This window comes from Pocillopora verrucosa, chromosome 6, assembly GCF_036669915.1.
Source record: "Pocillopora verrucosa isolate sample1 chromosome 6, ASM3666991v2, whole genome shotgun sequence".
Lineage (NCBI taxonomy): Eukaryota > Metazoa > Cnidaria > Anthozoa > Scleractinia > Pocilloporidae > Pocillopora > Pocillopora verrucosa.
Genome location: NC_089317.1, coordinates 18,539,180 through 18,563,499, shown reverse-complemented (window position 1 = coordinate 18,563,499; position 24,320 = coordinate 18,539,180). Strand labels below are relative to the sequence as shown.

Genomic DNA, 24,320 nt, shown 5'->3' with positions numbered 1-24,320 from the left:
GCCATAATATCAGACAAACACCCCTCTCGATTAAGAGCCCCCCATCCCTCCCTCAATTTATTAGTTATAGTAGTAGTAATAGTTAATAGTAGTGATACAAAGAACAGCTGTTCCTGTTGCTACTTTATTTTCAACTTTTTAAGCCTCAACTGCGGTAGATTCAGTAGAGGGGAAGAGTTTTCAAACAAGTGCCCCCTCAATTAAATTAAATGCCCCTCCTTTTAGCCAAAATTTTATACATGCACATGGGAATTTATCTGAGGAAATATAATATACAAGTTACATGTTCAAAACTGTTGAGTAACTGTTTTCTCAGTCCTTAAGTTAAAACTAATAGTCATCGAGTGGCTACACCCTTAAGTTTAGATTATTTCAGAACAAGATCACTTGATATATTAGGTTTTATATAAATGTTTACATAAAAATTTCTTTACAAATTGCTTCGTGTCAATTTTTTACCTCAAAATAACTAATTTTTGAGACAAATTCAATATTTTGGTTCTGTAAAAAATGCAATGTACAGATTTTATAAGAACTCAGTAATTTCCTTGTGAATAATAGTCTGAGGCAACTTTTCTCTGTAACTGCCTGTGTCTTTGTGACTGTGTGATTACCTGTTTAACCAAACCAATTTATCTCACACAGACATAAAACTGCTAAGTTTTCAAATTAGTGGCTTCTTTACTTAAGGTCTTATTCTGATATTGTTTCACAGGCATTACAAGTTGGCACTTCTGGAAGAAACAGTCAACTGGATTATGGAGAAAAATCCTCATTTTTAATGACCATTTAAAAAAAAATGTAAATAATTTATCAAAAGTTATTAGAGTGACATTTCTTGTTCATGAATACAAAGCACCATACACGTCATTTGTTTTCCTTTTGTGTTTAGAGCAGAAAGTTTATTGGAGCTGCCACAAAAAAAATGTATCTTGCCAGTCAGTTGTGTTTGCAAGTCTGGGGAGTAGGAGTATAACAATTTCTTGTAAAAAAAACTGTTGTTCTTTGCTCTCAAAGAAATTATTGAATTTATAGAATAAAGTACACCAACAAACTGATTGAGGGAATTCTTGGAATAATTCACATCGTCAAGATCTATATTTTGACAGATATTGTAATGAAATTAACATGTTAAATACTGTTCTTCAATTAAATCGAAGTGTGACTTAGCATCTTATTTCTCCTTAACCTTTAACTCCCAGATCAAATTTTTAATTCTCCTCACTGTCATCCATACAATTTTCATAATGTTAGTTCAGGGAATTTAATATTGAATCAACTAATTATCCCCAAATTGACATTTTTTCTTTATTCTCATCACTTATCTGGTTGATATTGTATTGATATTGTAAGGAGAAATTCTGTCTTGGTCACTCATGGGAGTTAAAGGGTTAAAATATCACCCTTGAATCAAATATTAAGGTCACATGAATAAGGGAAATGATCACCAAGGTGAGAAACTCTTGATTGTTAAACAAATTCTCCTTGTCAGAACCTTAGGAAATGTATAGAGAACAGTATAGAGAGTATACATACTGATGTTAGGGTGTAAAGGGTTTAAGATGTAAGGTCATGATAATTTGAGCCTTTGCAAAAAACAACAGTATGGGCATCTGGGACAGCTCTTGAATACTCTATTAACCCGTTAACCCCTGGAAGTGATACACATGTAACTTCTCCCCATAATATCCACACATTTTCCAGCAAGCAGGTAATGAGAATACTCAAAGTTATAAGGTAGAAGTTGTTATCTTGATCTTACTCAAAATTCTTGTAACTAATCTACAAGGAAACGTATAGCAGCCAGAAGGGAGAATTGACAATCTGACCTTGGGAGTTAAAGAGTTAATTGATGGACAGTTAACTTCTCATGATTACAAAGCATAATCTTGCAAACATGTCGTGTGAACAGACAAGCTTTTAAGAGCTTCCTTAATATAATACTAAACTCTTGAAGTTCTGATCACAAGGAAATGCATGGCAGTCTCTCGGAAGGTAAAGGCTTAATATATTGGCCACCTTACTTGGTATGATTTATGAGATCTCATTGTTTAACAGTTAAACTTTAAAATTCAACTTTCAGCAGAATCTGAGAGAGTAAACTTCATTATCAGATTTGTTCTAATGAGGTTGTTTTGAAATTTTTCGTTTTCCCTTCTCATCATTTTTCCATTCGCCTTGTATGCAAACAAATTCACTGTAGTCTATTTCACCATCTTTGTCTGCATCAAGCACATCAATGATTCTGTCCACCTCATACTGTGTTAACCCAACCTGAGATTTCCGCAGCCCTTCTGCAAATTCCTTCACACTCACTTGCATGCTCCCATCTCGGTCCAACTTTCTAAACAAGTCTACAATTTGAACATGTTCCTTTGCAATGTAGTTACGCAAAAGTGTCCCTGGGTCAGGTTCTTCTTGTTTGTGTCTTAATTCTGGAGTCTCGTCTGTAATTATTTCAATTTGCCTCAACTTTCTCGATTCTTCTGCAATTATGTGAAATTCCTCTTTTAGGGGTGTACCAATGAGATCAATCTTGTGAATTCTACTGTCTCCATTTTTTATAATGGAGTTCAGAAGAGCACTAGCCCCATTGTTTTTAAGGTTATTTTTTGACAGCCGTAGAACTTCTAGTGAAGAATTGCTCTCCAGACATCTAGCAATGCTGAAAGCACCTGTGTCTGAAATCCTATTGCTGCTTAAATCCAAGAATTGTAGGGTACCATTCTCAAGCAGAGCCCCTGCTAATGATCGTGCTGCATCATCTGCTAAACCATTCCATGCCAAGTTCAGGCTTTTGAGCTTCACATTTCCTCTCAGTCCTTTGGCTAGAGCCAGTCCACCTTTGACTTGTATGTGATTCCAGCTAAGATCAAGATCTGATAATGTAATGTTCTCATCCAGAACTTTTGCAAAAAACTCACAAGCTTTGTTAGAGAATTTATTACAGCTTAGATCCAGGTGGCTGAGGGTATTGTTTACCAGCAATGATTGGCATATTACCTCAGCATCTTTATCGTCAAGGGTATTTCCTGCAAGTCCAAGTTTTGTTAGTGTATTATTCTCCTTAAGAGTTTCTGCCATCTCTGCAATTGCCCCTCTACCAAGCTGATTTTCAGACATGTCTAACTCCACTATAAAGTAGTTTTCTCTTAGCAGTTTTGCCACAATCTCACCTCCCTCTTCTCCAATACCATTGTCTCTGATATTCAGACTTGTGACTCTTGTATTGTATAAAAGAGCCAATGCCATTGCTCGGATGCCTAATGGACCAAGTCCATGGTGTGACATGGTAACTGTTGGCTCTGTCATGTGCCGCATAAAGAAGGAGGCAGGAACAATACCAAGTTTCTGACAAGCACGCTGGTATAGGGTTCGCCCTGTTGGATCATACTGTGGCTTCAGCTGAAAGAAGAGAGAGTCTAGTTTGAAATTGAGTTGTACAGATGCAAGACTGCATCTTCATGCAACCTACAAAATAATTGATTCACTTGTAGCATTGCCACATTGAAGGGCGCCGGTATATTACAAAACAAAATTAAAAGTTAACTGTACTCCACAACAAAACTCCCCTTCCACTATTCATGGTTGAATAATTGAAGAAAATGAAGCCTAATATTGTCAAGGGGGAAAGTGGGTTGTTCTGACAGTTTTTTCTGATAGCCTTCAAAATCCATAAAATCCACAAAACCTTTAAATGCCAAAGGAATAATACAAGTCCAGTTCACCTAAAAAATCCCAAAACCTCTTTTTTTTTCATACCCCTGACCAAACATATTACTGTATGTCATTAAAATTTCAATTATTTGAATTAGCCGATGAGCGTGTGGCTGAAACTGAACAATAAAAATGAAACAGTCCCTAATTGCACCTGTCAGGATGCAAGTGCCAACTGATTTCTTTCAAAGTTTTTTTATCAATTCCATAAATGCAGAAAAGGTTGCAACAGGGGGTGCTTGTTGAACAATAAATAAAAACAAAGTCTACCATTGTCAAGGGCAGGGAAGGGTGTGCTTGACACTTGTACTCTTCTTAATCCTTTAACCCTTTAACTCTCAGAAGTGATTAACATAAAACTTCTCCCTACAATATCCATACATTCTTCAGCAAACAGGTAAAGAGAATATTCAAACTTATCAGGTAGCTGCTATCTTGATCTACCACCAAGTTCTCATAACTAATTTACAAGGAAATGTCTAGCAGCTAAAGGGGAGAATTAACAATCAGATCTTGGGAGTTAAAGGGTTAAAACTACAAGGAGTGACCAAAATGGAATTTCTCTTAACAATCTCAATACATTTTCAAGTGGAAAGGTATCGAGAAGAAAGAAGAAAATTGACCATGTGATAGCACTTGATTTAAAACCAAATTCTCAGAGCTTAAAAAAAAATGTATGGCTAACAGAAACTAGAATTGCTATCGAGATTCTAAGAGTAAAAGGGTTAAGTCTTCCATTCCACAAAGATGTTTTCTAGTTCAAAAAGATTGTATACCCTTTTCATGACTCAGGAACCTGCTATCATACCCTCTTTTAGCCTGTTTAGGCTGAATAAGTGAGTACCCCCACACTCAAATCAGGGCTGGATTACATTTATTGCCAATTTTTTAATAAGGGTTATCGCAATAACAGGGCTGGCTTGTAATCTTATCTAAATCAATTGAACTTTCAGCAAAGAAAAAATGAACGGGGTGAGATAGTAGACTTCAAGCAGTCCCTCACTGCTGTGAAATCTGTGGACACAAAAAAAAGGGAAAAAAAGGATTATGGCTGACATGTCATTTTGAACTCTGGGAGCAAGGCACACAGAAAGTAATTCCATAATTCTTTTGTCACATAATTTTTTGGAATCATGTGAAGGACCACACTGAAAAGGAGGGACTGCTTGTAATCTATTGAGATCATGGTGGCTCTCCAGGCTCTTGTAAAAGGGCCTTCCAAGTAGCCCCATTATATTTATTTTGAAGTGTCAAGTGTAGTGTTCATAGGTAGAGTACAAAGGGAGATTACAAGTACCTCTTCGCACTCTAAATCAGTTTCCCATCCATCTGAATCGTCACTCTCATCAGTGCCACTTGCAGGTGAAGCAGTGCCTGGTTTGAGTTTTACATGATTCGGATTGACTGACAGAGTGACAGAGCTCAATGCTCGTAAGGTCTTGTCAACCTTCTTCACTGTGGCATTTCTAGCATGCATTGTCAAGCTGAAAGAGAGCAAACTGTTGTTATGCTGATTTTGAGAGAGAGTAATAATTGCTCATGCCCTTTTGTTAGCTTAGTAAAACCAAAGCTGTTAAAACTGTCATCTCCCTGGTTGAATAATTTGCTCTTACATAAACAGATACACTAACATGAACTGGACCAAAAGACCATCCATGAAAACTGTGTAACATAAATTGCAATGGCTTGCACTAACAAAACACTAGCTTAAGAAAAAGCTGTTTTTTTTCCCTCCTTTAACACATGTTTTGTCCTGTCTGCATAAGGAATTAAGGAGGCCATACAGCTCAAAATTACTATTCTTTTTTGTATAACCGAAATTTCAAGATTGAAGCGATTTCCCTCGAAAACCAAAAATAAATTTGGCTTGCAATCTAATTTCCCAACGATCTCCTGTTCAGATCTGTTGGTTGCAAGATTAACAAGTTCACTGACTTAGTAGGACATCGTGTACAATCAAAGAATTATTTGAGTCAACATAATTAGATTTTCGGAATTTTACAAAAACTATTTGTTTACACTGGAAAACTTTCAACTTTGCCGTTTTACTTTCAAGTTCTTCCATGAAGAACTTCGAAGCTTTACATCGGCTCAGGCATAATTTATTTTTTTTATTAATACATAAAATACATAATACATAAAATACATAAAAAACTTAAACTTAAAAGTTACTTGAACTGGATGCAAATTTTGACTAAATGTGTTCATAATAATAATCTTTATAGAGGAAACTTTTTCCCAAAAAGTGGTTTTCCAAAAGGACCTCGTAGATTTAGACCAAAAAAAATACATAAAATTAAAAGAAAAAAAGGAATTATAGCTGAGAATTAAATTAATAAGTTAAAACATGTCGCTTGAATGTAATAATATTAGCAGATTCTCTTATTACCTAACTAAGTGAATTAAAGTCATTTACAGCATGATACGCAGTGCTTTGTTTCCCCCAGTTCCTCTTTACACTGGGGAATTCAAAATTGGCTTTATTTCTTGTGTTGTAATTATGTTGCTGATGCTGTGTTACCAAAGTCAATTCATGGTTTATAAGTCCGTTAAGACATTTCAAAGGACTCACGGCCGCTTAGTTCAAGATTACATTTTGGTCATTAATTAAAGAAATTCTGGTACCACTGGGGTCTCGATAATGTTCTGAAGTGATCAATGATCGATTCGACGCTTCAACATTTATTAGAGAGCTCGATTCAGTTCAGTAAAGTTGGGTAACGTGATCGATTGTTTAAGTCGGCTTGAGGGAGGTTATCTTTTGTCAGACAAATTGAAAAGCTTTTGTTCCAGCTCAAATTAAAGTATAATCCAAAGAATTGTTAGCTAAACCCAAGCAATGTCCACGATAGCGTGCTGAAAACGTGAAAGAAGATAGGCTTTTATGTGCTCTGAATGTAACCTTAGTTCTCGCAAACAAGTGAAATCAAGGGATTATAGATTTATCGCCCCGTTAAGTTGCATTTTGGTGAATCTGACTCATGATTTAACCAGAACAAAATATCAGAGACTTAAAGAGATGACTAACCTTACCTTTGATAAAATAGCTTTCAGCAACAGACACCTCAAACGCGAAAATCCTGTTTACCTTTGCTAAATCACCGATCGAATGTTCTTTTCGAGAGACGGAGCTGTCAATTCCACGGATTCTTGTGTAGTTTCCATGACAACCATACCGGCTATATCCCTTGGGAGATCGAGCATGAGCAAGCTGAAGAAGGCGAATGTACTTGTATCACAAGTTAAAATTTAGCTACTCTAGGGACTATACGACAACAAATAATAACCCCGTTTGACACAAGAAAAGTAATGCTTTCGTATTACAAGACACTTCAAAAAAAAAACAAAAATTCCGTGACAGTCACGCATACGTGCCGTTAGTTTCCGGAGCTCAACACCGCTGTGTCCTCGCTTTTTTCAGTAATTGTTGAGTGTTTAGTTATGCGAATGTTTCTCCTGTTCTCCTGTTCTCGTTAGTAAGCCTTGTCTCCGTTGTTACTGCGCCAAGCGATGAACTCTAAATTTCCTAAATGCCTTTTCACGATGACAAGATTAGGGATTCTGGGACTATGTGAGTCGCGATTCCTTTGCCTTTCTATATTTATCATTGTTATTATTATTATTATCATTATTATGGAATTTTTAACATGGGCAGTGTAGGGGGAGTAGCTAGAATCTTGGCGGGGGGAGGTTGGGAGCTTAAGTAGACTGTCACAACTTTACATTTTTTTTAATGACATGTCACGCACTTCACGCCGAGGTCACGAAACACTGTGACTTTCGGCCCTCCATCTGGTTATTTACTTCAATTTTTTTCGTAGTTAATTTCGTTTATCTTTCAGTTATGTTCTACTTAAGTTTTTTCCCTTCCTCTCAAGTTTTACCCTCACTTTAATGCAGCGGATCAGAGAGCACCTGTCAGTAGCCTGTTTCATCAACCGAACACATTTCTTACTACTGTTATCGTTTGTTTTTTTAATCGCTTTTACCGTGCTGTTTGAATTATCATCATATAAAATAAATGACTGTGAATGTATGAAAATCATATATGTGAACTGATTAATAATCCAATTAAGAGCTGGCCATTTTGTCGGTTCGTAACAAATATATACAAATATATGTAATGTTGTTGTGGATTTTAAGCGTTGTATTTTCTTCACGAATTGTTGTACACTACTCCCGGAGCTCATCCCGGTCTCCATGGCATAAAGGAGCATTCGTAGAAAGTTCCTGCACCTCTTTGATGGGATCCGAGCCCATCCGCTTACCTCAAATGAATGAAGAGGGTAAGTTGCTAACGAAACTGTGATGCTACTTCGGTGGGAGAGGGGGGAAGGGGGAAGGGGGGGAGGGGGAAAAGCAAGATAAATTTGTTGTTTCTAGCGTAAGCTCTTCGTCAGAGCGAATAAACTTAAACCTGTCGATCTCGGTCCAGCATGGTAAGGGTCTGTGTGTCTCCCACGTAAGTTCATGGGGAGAAATCAAATAGGTTATTTTTCGTTGACTGCGGCGAACTCTCCATAATCGATCTCTCCGTCCCCGTCTTTGTCGAGTACGCGGATCAGTCTCTTCAACTGTAAGTCACTTAGCGGCACGCTGAGTTTCTTCAGACCGATAAACATCTCATTTGGAGACACACTCTGTGTCTTGTCCTTATCCAAGCAGTTGAAAAGGTCCAGAGCACGAAGTCTTCTCTCCGACAGGAACGTCTTTAATGCTGTCAGCAATTCATGCTTCACTCGCCCTCCGGTGTCATTGCCTTGGTCGTCATGGTAACCGGCTTCGGAGCCTCTTTTTCTGTCATGGATGGAAACAGCATAGGTGACTTGTAAGGCGGGCTTGTTTTTCATTAACTCTGCCAGGAGGATTTCAAAGTTCTCTTTTAAAGTAATGTTGTCAAGATGGCTGAATTCGGGTTTCCTTCGATTGCTTTTAAGAAAGCATATGCTCCAGGGTTTCCGAAAGGATTAAATCCAATCTTCAGCACTCGTAGTCTTCTGCTTATTTCCAAACCCTTAGCTAATCCAAACGCACCTTTTTCACTTATGCGGTTGTGGCTTAGATCCAGTTCAAGGAGCGCGTCATTCTTTTTCAGCGCGTTTCCCATTGCTTCCGCTCCGTCGTCGGCAAATCCATTCCAGGACAGATCGAGGATTTTGATGGCGCTATTTTTTGCCATGACTTTGCAGATGGCGATAGCTCCCCTTAACCGCAAATGATTCCAGCTAAGATTCAGCTCAGTGATGCTATTGTTTTCCTCCAAGGCTAGACCTAATAACTCTCCGCCTGCCTCGCAAAATGAGTTTCTACTCAAGTTGAGGAATTGAAGGGTTGTGCTGCTTTTTAAACCCTCAGCGAGTGGTCTCGCGTCCTTGTCAACAAAGTTGTTGAAAGACAGATCAAGCCATTGTAGGGCTTGGTTTTCCTTGAGGACGCTCCCCATTGCTCGAGCACCGTTCGAACCTATCGAGTTTCCAGAGAGATTTACCCATGTTATGTAGCAGTTCTCGAAGAACATCTTGGCAAAGTAATCCACTCCTTCCTCGCCCAGGCTGTTTTCTTGCAAGTCGAGCTTCGCAACAGTGGTGCTTTTTACGAGCGCCCTAGCGAGAGCCCTACCACCTTTAGGCCCTAACCCGTGATGTGGCAAAGCGATCTCCGAAGTATGAATCGTGTCAAGTACGACAGAAACCGGTGGAACTCCGAGTGCGCGACACGTTCGTAAGTACGATGATTTCCCTGTTAGATCAGCCGTTCTGTGAGTCCTCTGTTCGTCTTTGGACGGTGTTTCTAAATCTGTATCCCACTCATCTTCGCTGCTGTAATCATCATTTCCGTGTTTTAATTCTTCGTCACTGGATTCGAGGTCATGGGGCTCTTTCAGGGATAAAGCTGCTTGGCGAACTGTGTCTTCAAAGTGGACAGTGACACGCTGCAGTCCAGCTGGCCCAATCTCCATTTCAGAACTTATTTTATCAGAGGTTTATTTGTTATTTTTCTTTTTGTTTCATCAACAGCCTTTCCCCGTTTTACCAGTGATGAAAACAAACTCACCCCAAGGCGTAATTCCGGCTTTATTTTGTTGCGTTGGAACAACTTTCTCTTCCTGCTAACGACCAGCTAACTCGTTTTCGAGTTGTCGTCATCAACCCGTACCAATATGCTTAACCGTCAATTAGCTCAATCCAGGAAAAACCTTTGTCTTTTAATTACGTAAGGGAAGGCCTTTGGGGATCTTAATTAACACTTTTCAGGTTTTATTCTTCTTCTTCTCTCCGTAATCAACATCCATCGGTGATGGTAATTTAACCTTTTAGTACTTGAAACAGCCGGATTTCGGCCTTACTTTGGAAGTTTACTAAGCGTAACCTCTGTCTGTGTCGTTCTGAGAGAAAAAAATACTTATTTGGTTATTCCGCATAAACTATATTGTACAAAACTATGCTCACGTCGCCATACCGTCGATGTACCTTTTGTCTAAAGGTGAGAAACATTAATTATTAGATATCGGTTATTCTGCCGCTCAATCAAATATATTTTAATTCCTTTGTTTTCCCTCATAAAACGTGCCTCTGTTCGCTTAATTTGTGAATTAGAAATTTCCTTCCCTCGGCAAGCTGATCAAAGAAAAAGAATAGATTATCTATTTAAATTAAAAGTCGGCATGCGATCATTTTCACCTGAAATATCAGAAACTTTATAGAAGTGTAGATCACACAAACGTGTGATCGATCAACTTGCAACTGATTTCAAAATGAGTGACACTATCACGGGATTGCTCTGCTTTTGGTTTATTTCGCAATGTGATTGGTCTAGAAAACTCCCGCCATCCTCACAACCTATGAGACGCACAATTAAAAGCAATTGACACTTGGTCAACCCTGTTTCCCGCGCTTCGTGATGTTGTTTGTATTTAATTTGCAATTTCACTGGCTCCTTGTTGCATTTTCCTTTCCTCTAATTAGCTGATTTGATTTCTTTGGTTTTAGTTTTCCGACACTCAATCGAAAGGCGCTGTTTTTTAATTTACCAATTCAACCTCCAATTTTCTTATTCTTCAGTACCACATTTCATATAGCATCCTTTGTTTGCGCCCAGCTATTTGCAGAACTTTAATCTCGGTTTAAACTGAAAACATAAAATGAGATATGGCGAAGAATATAGTCCATAGAGGTAACCACAGGCAAACCAGTGTTTAACTAGCTGCAACCAAACTCTATAAACAAATTTTCAGTAATTATTGAATGTTGATTTGGGGTTAAATATAGAATGAGGCTAAACTGAAAATACCCATCAGTAACCAAAGATTTTCTTGTGGATTAGTACAGGAAACGAGGTGGTAACTCGAGATCATATTATCTGGCTGATGAGTTTGCGCACTGTCATCACCTGTTTGTTTGATAATATGCTGATATTGTAAGGAGAAATACCATGTCAATCAAATCTGCATTGAAAGGGTTATCGTGAATATCGCGTTAACATTGAACGACATAAAAACAGCTGATGATTTAAAATGCATTTATTATTGCTTGAAAACACATATTACACCCAGACACGCTTAGCATAAAGTTTGAGGCTCTTTGCTCTTCCCCCGAATACTTACTCAATTCAATTATGTACCGTGGCGTTCATGAAACAGGTACTGCGTTTATTCGGAGGCAGCGCTTATTCGAGTACATAAAAATACCGCAATGAAAATAGAAAAATAAGATATTTAGAGAAACATAAAAATTCTACAACTATTTCTATTTGCCGAGTGTCCGAGTGTTTTTGCTAACCATCGGCAACAATATCCTTTAAATTCTCGACGATATGAAGGGAACTACTGCTCTAACGAATATTAGCTCAAATACTAGCTCTGTCTTAGAGGTCTAATGCGACTTAGTACACAGTTTTCCTTACATGCGAAAAAGACCTAAAGATGCAGTTCTTTTTTCCTAAAAGAAAATAAACGATGGGCTTCTAAGCCGTAAATTCAATAACAATGATAGCAACCTAGAGCTCAAACGCAAAAACGTCCTCCACCTGCGAGAACAGATATTGCACTGTCGCATGCAACGACCATAAAACCTCATTGTTAGATGAAAAATACGGCTTAAAGAAAGTTTTTAACCCTCGATTAAGGTGCATAAATTAAAGAAATCGAGCCCGACGAGTTATCAAAATGCAAGTTGCTTGTAGAAATCAAATGAAAACAAGGATGACATTTACTTTTTAAATTGCTCAGAGAAAGCAATAAGTAACATATCCATATAAATTACTTCGATACAAAAGCTATATCCCTATGTGCTGTTTTGCTTAAAAGAAATGAAAGAAATGTTCTACGTTTCTTTAAGATCTTCCTTTCTTGGAGCTCTTAACCTTAACAGTACGGGTTGTCACGGTTGTTCCTCCTCCTTCGAAATCGTCATTGTCGAACTCAAATCTGGTGGACTCGGCCGATGGTCCGAGGTCTGCATCACCGCCAAACTCGAATAAAGATTCAAGTTGCTTTTGAGTGGAAGAGCTGTACTCTTGTGACTTCAGAGCGTCATTTTCGCGCTGCAGCGAAATGGTTTCCGCATGCTTCTGGGAGAGCTGCCTTTCTAGATCCTGCTTTTCACGTTGGAATGTTAAACTTCGCTCCGACAGTTGGGAAATCTGCTTGCTGATCTCATGTGCCTCAGCATCGCCTTTACTGTGCATGGCTGTCAACTGGAGACGGAGGTTTTCCTTTTCACGCTCAGAGTCTTCCAGCTGCTGTTCAAGGCGTGTAATCTTGTTGCGCTGGTTGGTAACTTCAACAACCACCAAAGCCTTCGACTCCTGAATGGAAGAGTTCTCGCGACTAAGCTCCTCCATTCTCTGCTGTAATACGGTCAACTCATTCTCCATGTCTTCATTAGCTCCTCGGTTGATCTCGTATTTCTCTTCCAGCTCTGAGAGTCTTCTCTGGTAATTTACAACTTCCTCTCGTAAAGTCGCACTTCTGATAGTTTCAGTGTTGTAGGTAACTGTGAGCCTCTCCATGGTCTCGTGGGCGTTTTCTAACTGGTGTTTTAAATCTCCGATAGTCTTGTAACAGACCAAGAGCTCCTCTTGCACTTCGTTTTCCCTCTCCTGACTGCGTTTGTAGGCTTCACTTAGCTTGGCATAAGCGCCGGAGTCATCAAAGTCGTGGCGGTGTTTAATGTGGATTTCATACTCAGCTTCAATCTTCGTGATCTTCTTTTGAATTATCTCATACTCCACCTTCAAGGCATCCTTGTCGCGTTTTGCGTCATCTAGTTCAGACAGCAGATCAGCCGTTTTACGTTTGGCTGATTCCAGTTCAACAGTCAGTCTATTCTTGTCTGATGTCAGGGTCTGATTGTTGTGTTCAAGGTGGTTTATAGTTTTCTGCATGCTGTCAAGTTTGTCCTCAAGGCGCTTCTTGTCGGCGTTCAAGTTGTCAAAGTTGTTCTGTAGGCTGTTGTGCTTGTTCTGCCAGGAGGAAACATCACTGGTAAGGCGATCGCGTTCGTTTTTGGCCGTTTCGAGATCAATGGACAACTCAGGGAACATGTCCACACCTGCTTCTAACCCACCACTAGATACTTGACGAATCGGCTCTGGCTCCCGTCTAGTCTCGTCCAGAGCCCTCTTGGCATCGTCTAGCTCGATTTGGAATCTGGTCCTCTCCTCAAAAGCAATCCGCAAACGACTTTCGAGTTCGTCCATCTTGGGGGCCATTTGGTTCAACTCACTCTGGAGGTTACGCTTCTCTGTCTCCAAGTTGTCCAGGTAATTCTTATGGTTGGCATTTTCTCGCCTCAGCTTTTCTGTTATGGCAATATAGTCGGCATTGTCTTTTTCAAGTCCATCAATGGTGTACTTTCTCTCTGACCATTCCTGAACCTGAGAATCGTATTGCTGCAGTACTTCTCGCAATTTCTTCTGCAGCTTTGCAATTTCCAGCTTGAGTTCATCGTTTTTTATCTTCACTTGGCTAAGAGTGCCTTTCACATGTGCATGCTGCTTGGCCTCTTTCTGGAGTTCATTTTCCAGAGCTTCGATCTTATCGCGCAAGGTCATTATCACACCATTGAGTTCACTCTTGCTGTTATGACCAGATTTGTTGGCTGCCTCAAGGTCTGCTACCTTCTTGTAAGCCTCCATCAATGCCTTACGCTGCTCATCAATTTTCTCTTGGTCGTCTTCAGCCTTAGACTCCAACTGGGCAACCCTCTCTTTTGCTTTAATCAAGTCATCACTGAATTCTTTCACCTTTCCTTCATAAGTTTCAATCTTGGCCTCCAGACGGACGTCCTTGTTTTTAACTGCCTCTAGGTCCTGCTGCAAACGAGTTATCTCGTTCTTCCATCCAAGGGCCTCATCAGAATCAACCATGTCCTTCGATTGTAGATCGTTCAGCTCGCTTTCCAGTTGGCTAATTCTTTGAGCTTTCCACATGGAATCGCCTTCGGCTGCGTTCTTGGCTCTGTTAATATCGGCAAGCTCACTCTCTAGCTTGGCAAGCCTGTCTTTCAACGTTGCAGCATCTTTATCTCCATCTTCTTTCTCTCTAAGAACTTTCTTGTATGATGTCTCTAAGTCTTTGTATTTCTTACTTGGCACGGAGTCATCTCTGAACTGGAACATGTCTGGAGCTGACTGAAGACTAGGACCGGCGCTCTGTACGATTATTTCGGTACGACTGCGCTGTGTTGAGCGAGCCTCAATTTGAACTTTTTGATCTGAAATTGTCTTTTTGAGAGTGGAGATCTCTGTCTTAAGGCGCTGTTTGTCACTTTCAAGTGTCTTGATGCGATTATCTTGGGTTCTTATCTTAAGAATCTTCGCGTTGAGTTCATTTTGCAACCTTTCAATGTCACTGGAGGCGTTTGAGTACTTCTTTTTCCAGTCCGCCGCATTAGCATTTGCAGTGGCCAAGTCTTTACGTAGCTTATCGTTCTCATGCCGGAGGAGAGTCATGTTGTGGTCAAGGTCAGCAATTTCTGCCTCTTTTTCTCGTATCTGGGCTTTCAAGTTGTCCTCACTGTTGATAAGTTTGTCATTTGCTTCCCTCATGTTGTCCAGTTTTCTCTTCAAAGAGGCTATTTCATCCTTTAGCTGTCGTTCGTTGCTAACATGCCAGCGGACCGCTCTCTCTTTATCTTCTCGATCTTGCTTCACAGCTTGCACCTCCCCTGTAAGGTCGTGTATCTGAATGGTTAAGTTGTCTTGATCGGCCTTTGCTTTCTCCAAACGCTTTTTCGTCTCGTTTAATTCACCGCGAAGGTTTGCCTGTGCTTGCAAATCACGATCTCGCTCAGCCTCAATAGCGTGGTTCTTCTCTTGGGCCCTTAACAGCTCCTGGTGGAGATTTTCATTTTGAGTATTGGCCAAATTGAGCTTAAGTTCAGCCTCGTTTAACTTCCCCTTGATTTGATAAAGTTGGTTGTCAACTTTGGCACGATAGTTTTGGGCATCCACCAGTCTTGTTTTGACAGCATCAAGCTCCTTCCTCAGCCTTTCATTATCGCTTTCCAAGTCGTCTATTTGACCGCGTAAAGATGACACAATCCCAGGAGCATCTGTCTGATCTGTTTTCTTAAGGCGAATGGTAAGCTCCTGAATGCTTCTTTGGAGATCCAAAATGGTTTCGTCGTTCTCCTTCAAAGTCTTGTCTTTGCCATCTATTTGCGCTTGTAGTTTCTCTTGTAAGTCCTTGGCCTGCCGCAGTTGTTTCTCTAGTTGGGTATTTTTATCTTTCAAATCCTCCAAATCCCTCCTCAGAAATTCAACCTCCATTCCGTCTCCTGCTGCTGCCTCTACGCTACTTTCTGTTTCCACCACTATCGAGGACTCCATTGGTGGTGCGGACTCCAGATTAGCAATCGTTTCCTGGGCTCGAAGGAGTTTATCTTGCAGTTCATGGCCTTTCTCTTCGTTGACTTTATTAGTGATGTCCAACTCCGCGATTCTTCGCTTCAAGGCACTATTTTCCTCATCGAGGCGCTTAGCCTTGTCACGGTGGCTATCACTCTTGCTCTCGATCATTAGCGTTCTCTGATTAACAGAATGACATGCTTTCTCCAGTTCACTTATTTTCTGAAGGGCTGATTCATAATCACTTTCCAGGTGGCGCAGATTCTTCCTAAGATTGTCAATCTCCTTTTCTTGGATCTCTTCTTTATTCTTTAAGTCAGCAATGTTTTTGTCTTTGTTCTCGACCTCTCTTGTAAAAAAGTTGATCTTGCCGTGCAGTTCAGTGAGCTGCTTGTCGACCTCCATTCGCTCCTCCCTTTGGGTGTTATTCTCTTTCTTTAAACCTTCTATCCTTTCCAAGAGCTTTGTCTTCTCGCTGACCAACTCTCTTATTTGCTCCTCCAGATTAGCAACTTTTTGGGCATTGATATTAGCATCATCGAGAGCTCTGTCTCTCTCCCCGGTCAGTTTCAAAATTTTAGCCTCCAACTCACTTATCTTGTTGTGCATTTCGAGGAATTCGCTCTGTTTAAGGGCATTCTCAGCTTTCAGGTCATCAATTTCTTGTTGAGCGTTGTCTAGACGCGACTTTGCGGCATCAAGTTGACCTTGCAAGAATTCTTTGCTGGCTTTTAAGTTCTTGATCTCGTTATCCTTCTCCATCAATAATTTTTCATGCTCCTCAAGCTGTAATTTCTTTTCAACGATGGTCTGTTCGAGTTCGAGATTCTGCTTTCTCGCCTTTGCCAGCTTTTCGAGAGCGTCATCTAGCTGCTTCTTGAAGGAGTCTTTCTCTTTGGCTTCATTGTCACAGGTTACCTCAAGAACCGCCATTTGGTTGTTGGCAGCTTCCAGATCTGATCGGATGGCCTGCTTCTCTTTGTCAATGCGGTCGCGCGCACCTTCTAAGTTACGGACTTTCTTATTTAAGGCGCTAATTTTAGCCCGAAGGTCCACGTTTTCTTGTTGGATTTTGCGATAGTCTGGCTCCATCTTGTCCAAACGTGCTTTAAGAGCTTGAATTTCTTGCTTATACCTGTTTTCACGGTCCTGAGAAGCCTTGTAGAGGGTCTCAATTTCAATATATTGGCTGTCGTGGGTGGAACCGACCCGATCTCTTTCCTCTCGCTCTCTATTTAAGTTTTGAATAGTTACCTCTAGCTTGTTCAAGCTAAGGTTGGTTTGCTTCAGGGTGTTTTCCAGAGATTTGATCTTGTTATTGGCAGCGTCAAGGAGATTTCGAGTTGTCATCAGTTCTTTCTTCAAGTTAAGCAGCTCTTCGTCAACTTTAGCTTTTTCTGCTTTCAACCGCTCGATAACAGCAGATTTGTCTTGAATCTCTTTGATCTTGGACTCTAACTCCTTTTCTAGGCGTCGGATATTAGTTTGCATGGACAGATTTTCCTCCTTGTAGTTCTTCACAGAGTCGTTAAGGAATTTCACTTCCTCCTTCAGTTTATCTCGTTCCTTTCTAATGCTGTTCAACTGAGATTCAATGAGAACCAGCTTGTGCGTCTTACTGCTGAGTTCAGTCTCCATAGCATTTCTTTGTGCCTTGAGATCTTTAACTTCCTTTTCTAGTACCTGGTAACGCTTATTTTCATCAGCCAGTTTTCGTTCTAGATGCTTTTTGTCAGATTTAAGGCTCTCGGCAGTTGCATTGGCGGCAATCACCTCTCTCTTAGCATCGGCTAACTCACTTTGCAACTTCTTAATTTTGTCTTGAAGATTGATGATGTCTTTGTCCTTCTTGGCAATTACGTTTTTCAAACCTTCACTGATCTTCTCAAGTTGGCTGACTTTGGTTTGAAGGTCATTATTTTCTTCTTTGCCTTTGATGATCTTGTTGTTGGCGTCCTTCAAATTGTCTTTCAGTTGACCATTCTGCTTGCGTAGAGCTGTCAGTTGACTTTCTAGGTTGTCAATCTTTCCTTGAGCTACGTGCACATCATCTTCGGCTTTCTCTTTGTCCTTCTCGGCTGCCTCGAGATCATTCTCCTTCTGGGAAAGGTCACTTTGGACTACGAGGATTTCGCGGGATAGGTCATCTTTCTCACCTTCTAGTTGCTGAATACGATCGTGCAGCCTAGCAATTTCTTCATTAGCAGCATCGCGGTCCGCCTTCAGTTGATCAACTTCTCTCGATCGATCCTTGTCCTCTAGACTTTTTATCTTCAACTTCAAGGACTTGATTTCCTTTTCTAACTGCGCGTTCTTTTCTTGTTCTGCTTCAAGCAAACCATCTTTATCGCTAGCCAAAGACATAAAGTCTTGGTAACTGGACTCAACACTTTGCACTTTGTCGGCCACCACAATGCATTCGCTCTGTAACTCTTCATTGCGTTTGACCGTAATGTCGATTTCTCCGGTCAGTCGATTGATTTCTTCGTCCTTTGTGTTATGTGTGATCTGAAGTTTCCTCTTCTCCTCTTCCACTGCTGCAAGCTGCGTTTTCACTTTAGAAAGCTCCGCTCTTAAATCGTCATTTTCTTTGTCCAGATCACTGATCTGAGATTTCAAGGTCGAGATGGTAGCATCTTTGATGTCAATCTCTTGGCGGTAAGTATCAATTTGACGTTGTGCTTCGGCAAGGAGCCCTTTAAGACGATCTATCTCGTCACTAAGTTTGGAAACAGCAGCATCGTGTTGTTTAGCATCTTCTTCGAGAACAGCTTTCTTACTGAGGGCATCACGAAGTTCTGCCTCTACGCGTGTCAGGTTCTGCCGAAGTTGGAGTGCCTGCTCCTCGAAGTCTCTCTTTTCTTTTTCGGTGTTTTCTAGGGCGTTTTCCAACTCGCCGTTAGCCTGCTGTGCCTCAATGAGATCTCTTTCAACGTTATCTTTGACGTCCTGGGTTTGCTTAAGATCCTCTTCCAGCTCAGCTAGTTTCTTGTTATTATCCATGAGCTCGTCGTGGATTTCATTCTTCTCATCTTCAAGCATTTTGTTTTGTTCATTAAGGTACTGGACGTCTTTTTCTTTCTCGTGAATGGTTCCTTCATGTTCCCGGATTGTGTCCCTTAAGTCATCAATGACCTTTTGTTTCCTTTCGTTGTCGCTTTTGAGCTTCTTGAGGTTACGTTGCGCTTCTCCCAATTGGGTTTGCACAGAAGTGATCTCTTTTCTAAGCTGATTGTTCTTGTCCTTCTCTGCATCCAAATCTGCCCTTAGCTGAGTCTTGGATTTGTTGGTTGAGGTAAGCTGTGCTTCTAAGTTAGAGTTTTTAACTTTTAACGCATCAATCTCTCGCTCTAGTTCGTCTCGTGCATTTTCATTCCTTTCCAAAGACAATCTCAATTCAGAGATCATCTTCTCCAAAGGAGCTATACGTAGCTTGAGGTCGTCTCTCTCTTTGGAAGTTATTGAGTGGCGGGACTCCAACTCATTCACCTTGCTCTGGTGCCCCCCTACCCTGGATCGTAGTCCGTCAACCTCACTCGCGGAAGAATCGTATGATGACTGAAGCTGAACACACTTGGTGTTGATGCTTTCAAATTCGTTCTCCAGGTCATGAATACGAGCACGGCAACGGACCAGTTCGTTCTCCAGTTCCCTCACGCGGCTTGTCATCTTACCATTTTGACTCTCTAGCGTCAACACCCTGCTGTTACTAATAGCAAGCTCGCGCTGGAGATCTTCATTGGAGCTTCGCAGGCTTTCAATCATGGCCTCCGCCTCAGCATACCGCCTTTCCGATGAACGAAGTTCGTTCTCGAGGTCCTTTGCGTGTTTTGCTTCTACCTCGGCACGCATCTCGCTCTGAGATAGATCTTGCTTGAGTTGCTCAATATGGTCTTCAAGAGAGCCGTTCTTCTGTTCTAGGTTGCGGATTTGCCTGTTTTTGCCCTCTGCCTCATCTCGAAGTCTGTCGGCAACCCTCTTGTTGTTCACCGCCTCCGTCTGTGCACTTGACAAGGCCTCTCTGCTCTTCTTTAGATCGTCACGTAACTTTTCCAGCTGCCTTTTTAGATCCTCACGCTGTTTCTGAGAATTTTGCAGTTGAACTTCGAACTTTTTAACCCTGAGGTCACACTCCTTCTTGGTGGCATCCAGGTCGCGAATTGCTCTATCGTAATCACTTTGCAGCCTGGCAAGCTTTGTCTGCAGGTTCAAGATCTCCTCCTGCAGACCTTCCTTCTCATCTACGGAGCTCTTCAGAGTGGCCTCGTACTCTGTTATCTGCGTGCTAAAGAAGTCTTCTTCCATTGGAGCCGATTCTTGAACGGTGGTGACGGACTGGCTAACGACTATCTCTGACTTCATCGTCTCCAGTTCCCTCTGCAGAGCAACCTTGTCAGCCTTGAGGGAAGCAATAATGTTGTTCTTGGACGACAGCTCGCGTTTGAGTGCCTCCAGCTCAGTCTCCCTCATCATCAGTCTTTTCCTGATAGCTACGAGTTCTTCATTGAGCCTGTTCCTATCGCTCTTGCTCTCTGCAAACTGTTCTTCTATCTGCCTTTTCTGGCGCTTTAGGTTTTCGATTTCCAACCTAAGCGTTTGAACCTTCAACACAAACAAAAGAAAGGAAAAAAAGTTAACTCAAAACTAAAAATTATACAGCTTTATCGCCTATGATACGCCGCTATAATTTAATTCTGAACTTCGGAGATTACTGCGATCATTTGTGAGTAACTGCCATCTGTCTTCTCGTGTTATTGTTGCTTTTTTTTTTTTTAATTGCAAATGATAACCTCATTTTACTCTCGAGGCAATTTTCTCGAAGCGAACGAAATCACTTTTGTAACGGAGCATCAAAGGCTACTGGAAAGGTATTTCGACCGTTTAATTTTCTCGAGAAGTATGGAGAGCTTCACATTGCCAAAGAGACACAAACGATACGCCTGAAATGATGCTAGAAAGTTTTCTATTCCCTTCAATCTGGCTGGATTCTCGAATCTACTCGGCGACAAGTGTGGTTGGGGAAAAAGTCAATGTCAATAACACAACAGCTAGGCGACGATAATTCGGTTGCAGTTACAAAGACACCCTCTCCTTTTAGCCCCAACATTAGATCTGAACCAATAGAGTTGTTAGGCAAAGGAGCTGTTACTTTTTTTTTGGAGGGGGGGGGGGGAGGAAGAAGAGGGATTCAAAATCCACACATTTTGAAAGTTCGATTAAATGGCGACAAGATTTGAACATTCTTTAAAAGCAAAAATAATCTTAACATAAAAAATAGAGTTTCCGCTCCTTATTTCGTCTTTTTCCGTCTCGTCTCCTTCGCAGCCGTTGTTGGTGGTAGATTGAAGGTGTCACGTGACAAGACCGAAACGACGGCTGGCAAGGAGACGACTCTCGGTCGAAGAAAAATCATTGGAAGTGCGACTTCAGGGTACATTGTAGGTCTGTGTATACAAAAAGCGCACTGCCTTCTTCATGTAAGTGCAGGTTACTTCATCCAACCATACACAGAGCTGTACTTTTGAAATTTTTCAGCTAAAAAAACAGCTGGCTAAGGAAACATTTAACCTTTTAATCCTCGAGAGTGACAAGCACCTAGTTTCTCCCTACAATATCAGCCCTGAATCAAACATTAAGGTCATAAGAATGAAGGAAATGATTATCAAGTGAAGAACCTCTAGATTGTTAAACAAATTCTCCTTGCCAGCACATTAGGAAATGTATAGAGAACAGTATGGAGAATATGCATACTGATGTTAGGGTGTAAAAGGTTAATTGATAACTCAGTAATGGAGTCCATTTTCACGCACTTATTAATTTCCTTCGAAGTATAGTATCTTGAAGTTTTTAGCTTTTAATTGTCAATCGACATTTCAAAAAAAGGGCTTTGAACAGGTCAGTTCCTATGTCAATCGGGGCGAAGTTAGCTGAAAGTCCAGATGGATTCAGAAATTGATGACAACTGGCAAATCGTAAAAAAAAGCCGCCCGTGACCTTCCGCTTTTTTTTATAAAAAAAAAAGTAAAATTACGTGACAAGTAAGGAAAAGTGATAAAGTGGCAAAAGAGTTAATACTTGTTTAATGTATTGCGTTGAGGTGTTAATATTTCCTAAAAATTACAAAAAAAAAGATGTGTAGACGAAAACGGTGGCTACGTGACATAATGATGCATCGTCACTTTAAGATGCAAATTATCGACAGTCTCCTCCAGTCTGAAGAATTTTTGCCATATATCGATTTGTGATGGCCTCTTTACGGTTTCTATCTTACCGGGCTCTCGTTAAAACGAGAATACATAGTCGTCTTCAAGTTTAAGTTTGTATTTACACGTCCAAGAATAAGGTGATATGGTATTGAAGACCGTTGCGAAAGAATGTTACGCTTTGGTGATATAAATAGACAATCATGCTTGCGTGACAAGAGTTAATTTTGCAGGGGGACAAGAAAGAGCAGTTAAATTTTGCTTAAGAGAAAAAGAAACAATCAAGTTCCGAATACCCCTAACGCTTTGATATTATGGAAATTTTATCGTAACAAAACTCCCGGTGAGATTTGGTTTCTGTTAGTTTAAGTAATTTATTACGTAATTTATTAAATGGAGCGGAACTGATGGACAGTTATGTTAATATTTAGCATCAACAACATCTGTGGTAACTCCATCATTCTGGTTCTGTTCGATCCGTTCAAAAGTTCAAAGTTTGACAGTTTTACGGCACTTTACGTTGCCTGTACTTTGCTTCTGTTTGTGTCCATGGATTGTCAAAAATGTGCCGCTATTGATTTTCGAAAGTTTATTCGGCAACCCTCTGTGATTGAATGAGCTTATATCATATTTCCATCCCGTGAACAACGTCTGACCTTCTGGCAAGTCTAGGAAACGAAGAAGATTCGCACCTAACGGCGCGCTCTCCCCTAAAAGTCGAGTCTTTATTCTAAAACACTCCTAAACCATTTACAATAAATCTTTAGATCATTCCGCGTCAGTATTTCGTTTTTTTATAGCGATCATAACTGCTCTTTCGCCCCTTTGATTTGTTTTAATACACATATTGCACGACGCGGCGACGCCCTGAGCGTTCTTCCAGTACAAAAATAGTACAGAGACAGGTTTTGCAAGAAATATAAATTAAAAGCGTACTAAAAACAGCATAATCCTTCAGTGTCAATAGAAACTCATCACAACCTCTAGTCAGTCGATGGACAATTGCCAGAAACGAAGAGTAAAGGTGACTTATGCAAAAACATTTGGGTGAAGACATAATCTTTCCCAGACAAGCGCATTAACTTTTTTGTTTCGAAAATTTTCTTGGAGATCAATTATTACAATGAGTCTTTAAAGGTTTCTCAGGAGCTCTTAAGTGACGTGGCACTATCATGGATAAGAGCGTATTAAGTGGAGAGCCATATTGCCTGATCATGCAAAATATCCCAGATGTACAAAAAGAAAGTACAGATTTCCAATACGCTTTGTGGAATATTTGTAACGATTTCTCTCCGGAAGGCAACCAGCTAAGATGCCCGCTTTCGAAATTCCTAAACGATACCTTATACCTGAAATCATGTACTAGACTTACAATTTGAAATTAAGTCGAACCGTCAACTTTGTTGCCGAGTAACCAAGATGGTAACGAAATTGCAGAAAAATTAACACCTCCAAGAATTAAAAGGTGGTTTTAATAACTTAAAGAGGCGCTGTGATTTATTTTACAAGTTTCAACCGCAACACGTACACAAAGACGCTTCCGTCAAACGAAGGCATTGATTTAACGACCTTATGGGCAAAGCGAACAATAATATCAAATACCAAAATCGACAACTGTGAGGGTAATATTTCTAAAGGAAGTTGATTACCGTAGTTAGATTTGAGGAGCAAACGCTTGACCGTTTGTGCAGCCAGATTTAAGCCGTAAGATGGGTGTGACAAGGGAAGTCAATTTGCATTCATATTGTAGTTGGAGCCAATATCTGCATCTGTGTATTCAACTACCAACAGGCTTACTTTCAGGAAGATTAAATCTGTTAACCGTGCGCCCTACCAACCAGACATTTCGAAAGTAAAATTTACGCCGAGAATTATCTGCACGTAACGACAATCGCCCACTACAAGAGTTTGGAAGCAATTTAATATTCTCCAAATAAACCCAACTGGATCTAGTCCGTACATAAATATGTAAGAGCAAACTCACCTCGCTCGCATGATCCCGCTTGAGGCTGTCAATTTCAACGCGGTGTTTGCGGTACATTTGCTCAAATTCATTGAGATAACCCTTTGCCTCAGAGATGTGTTGGATCGTAACGTCACCTGCTTTGGAGGACATAGCCAGGTCGGATGCCTTGTAGGTAACCGTACGGCGAACAGAAGGTGAACTACCAGCGGACGAAAAGTCCAAACGCGTCTGCTGCATCTCGGACATAATTATAGCACAGAAGGACGCTTGAAATCCTGTTACAATTTCAAAGATAATCTTTTATCAGCAATTCTTTTGGGTAACGCTCTTTTTCCTGAGGTAAACCAGCCCTTAGGGAGTATGCAAACTTACGTTCAACACCCTTGAGTCGCTACTGAGCGTTCCCTGTCTCAGCAACTGTACTTTAATCGGTAGGATCTGGCGTTGTTTTGTGGTCAGCAAATCATTTGCATTCTTTATAAGCCTCTCGTCAACACGCCCAGTACTGGGGCTTTGACGTTCAATAAAAGGCAGTCATTGTGTCATTGACCTAGAAGTTTCGTATTATATTTGGGCAGGACGCG

At 40.6% G+C, this 24,320-nt stretch overlaps 3 protein-coding genes and 1 pseudogene across 3 annotated transcripts in view; 1 reads left to right on the top strand and 3 right to left on the bottom strand.

Moving 5' to 3' along the window:
• The window catches only part of LOC131797606 (DNA polymerase epsilon catalytic subunit A), a 37,381-nt gene extending 36,525 nt beyond the window's left edge, over positions 1 to 856 (top strand). Inside the window, exon 66 of the mRNA XM_066167875.1 lies at positions 716 to 856. Within this exon, the coding sequence (XP_066023972.1) occupies positions 716 to 782 (67 nt within the window). The 3' untranslated portion in view covers positions 783 to 856. The remainder of the gene's footprint in view (positions 1 to 715) is intronic.
• Positions 106 to 6,964, bottom strand: LOC131797607 (leucine-rich repeat-containing protein 74A). The gene is made up of 3 exons (XM_059115256.2): positions 6,751 to 6,964; positions 5,015 to 5,201; positions 106 to 3,405 (listed from the first exon to the last, which is right to left on the bottom strand). The coding sequence occupies exons 2-3, from the start codon at positions 5,192 to 5,194 to the stop codon at positions 2,122 to 2,124; spliced, it is 1,464 nt and encodes a 487-aa protein (XP_058971239.2). The 5' UTR covers positions 5,195 to 5,201; positions 6,751 to 6,964; the 3' UTR covers positions 106 to 2,121.
• A 1,219-nt stretch (positions 6,965 to 8,183) lies between these two features.
• Positions 8,184 to 10,174, bottom strand: LOC131797574 (leucine-rich repeat-containing protein 74B-like; annotated as a pseudogene).
• A 1,044-nt stretch (positions 10,175 to 11,218) lies between these two features.
• LOC131797554 (uncharacterized) lies at positions 11,219 to 24,249 on the bottom strand. The gene is made up of 3 exons (XM_059115184.2): positions 24,109 to 24,249; positions 23,755 to 24,011; positions 11,219 to 20,169 (listed from the first exon to the last, which is right to left on the bottom strand). Exons 2-3 carry the CDS (start codon positions 23,980 to 23,982, stop codon positions 12,049 to 12,051), a joined length of 8,349 nt encoding a protein of 2,782 aa, XP_058971167.2. The 5' UTR covers positions 23,983 to 24,011; positions 24,109 to 24,249; the 3' UTR covers positions 11,219 to 12,048.
• Positions 24,250 to 24,320: the final 71 nt, after the last annotated feature.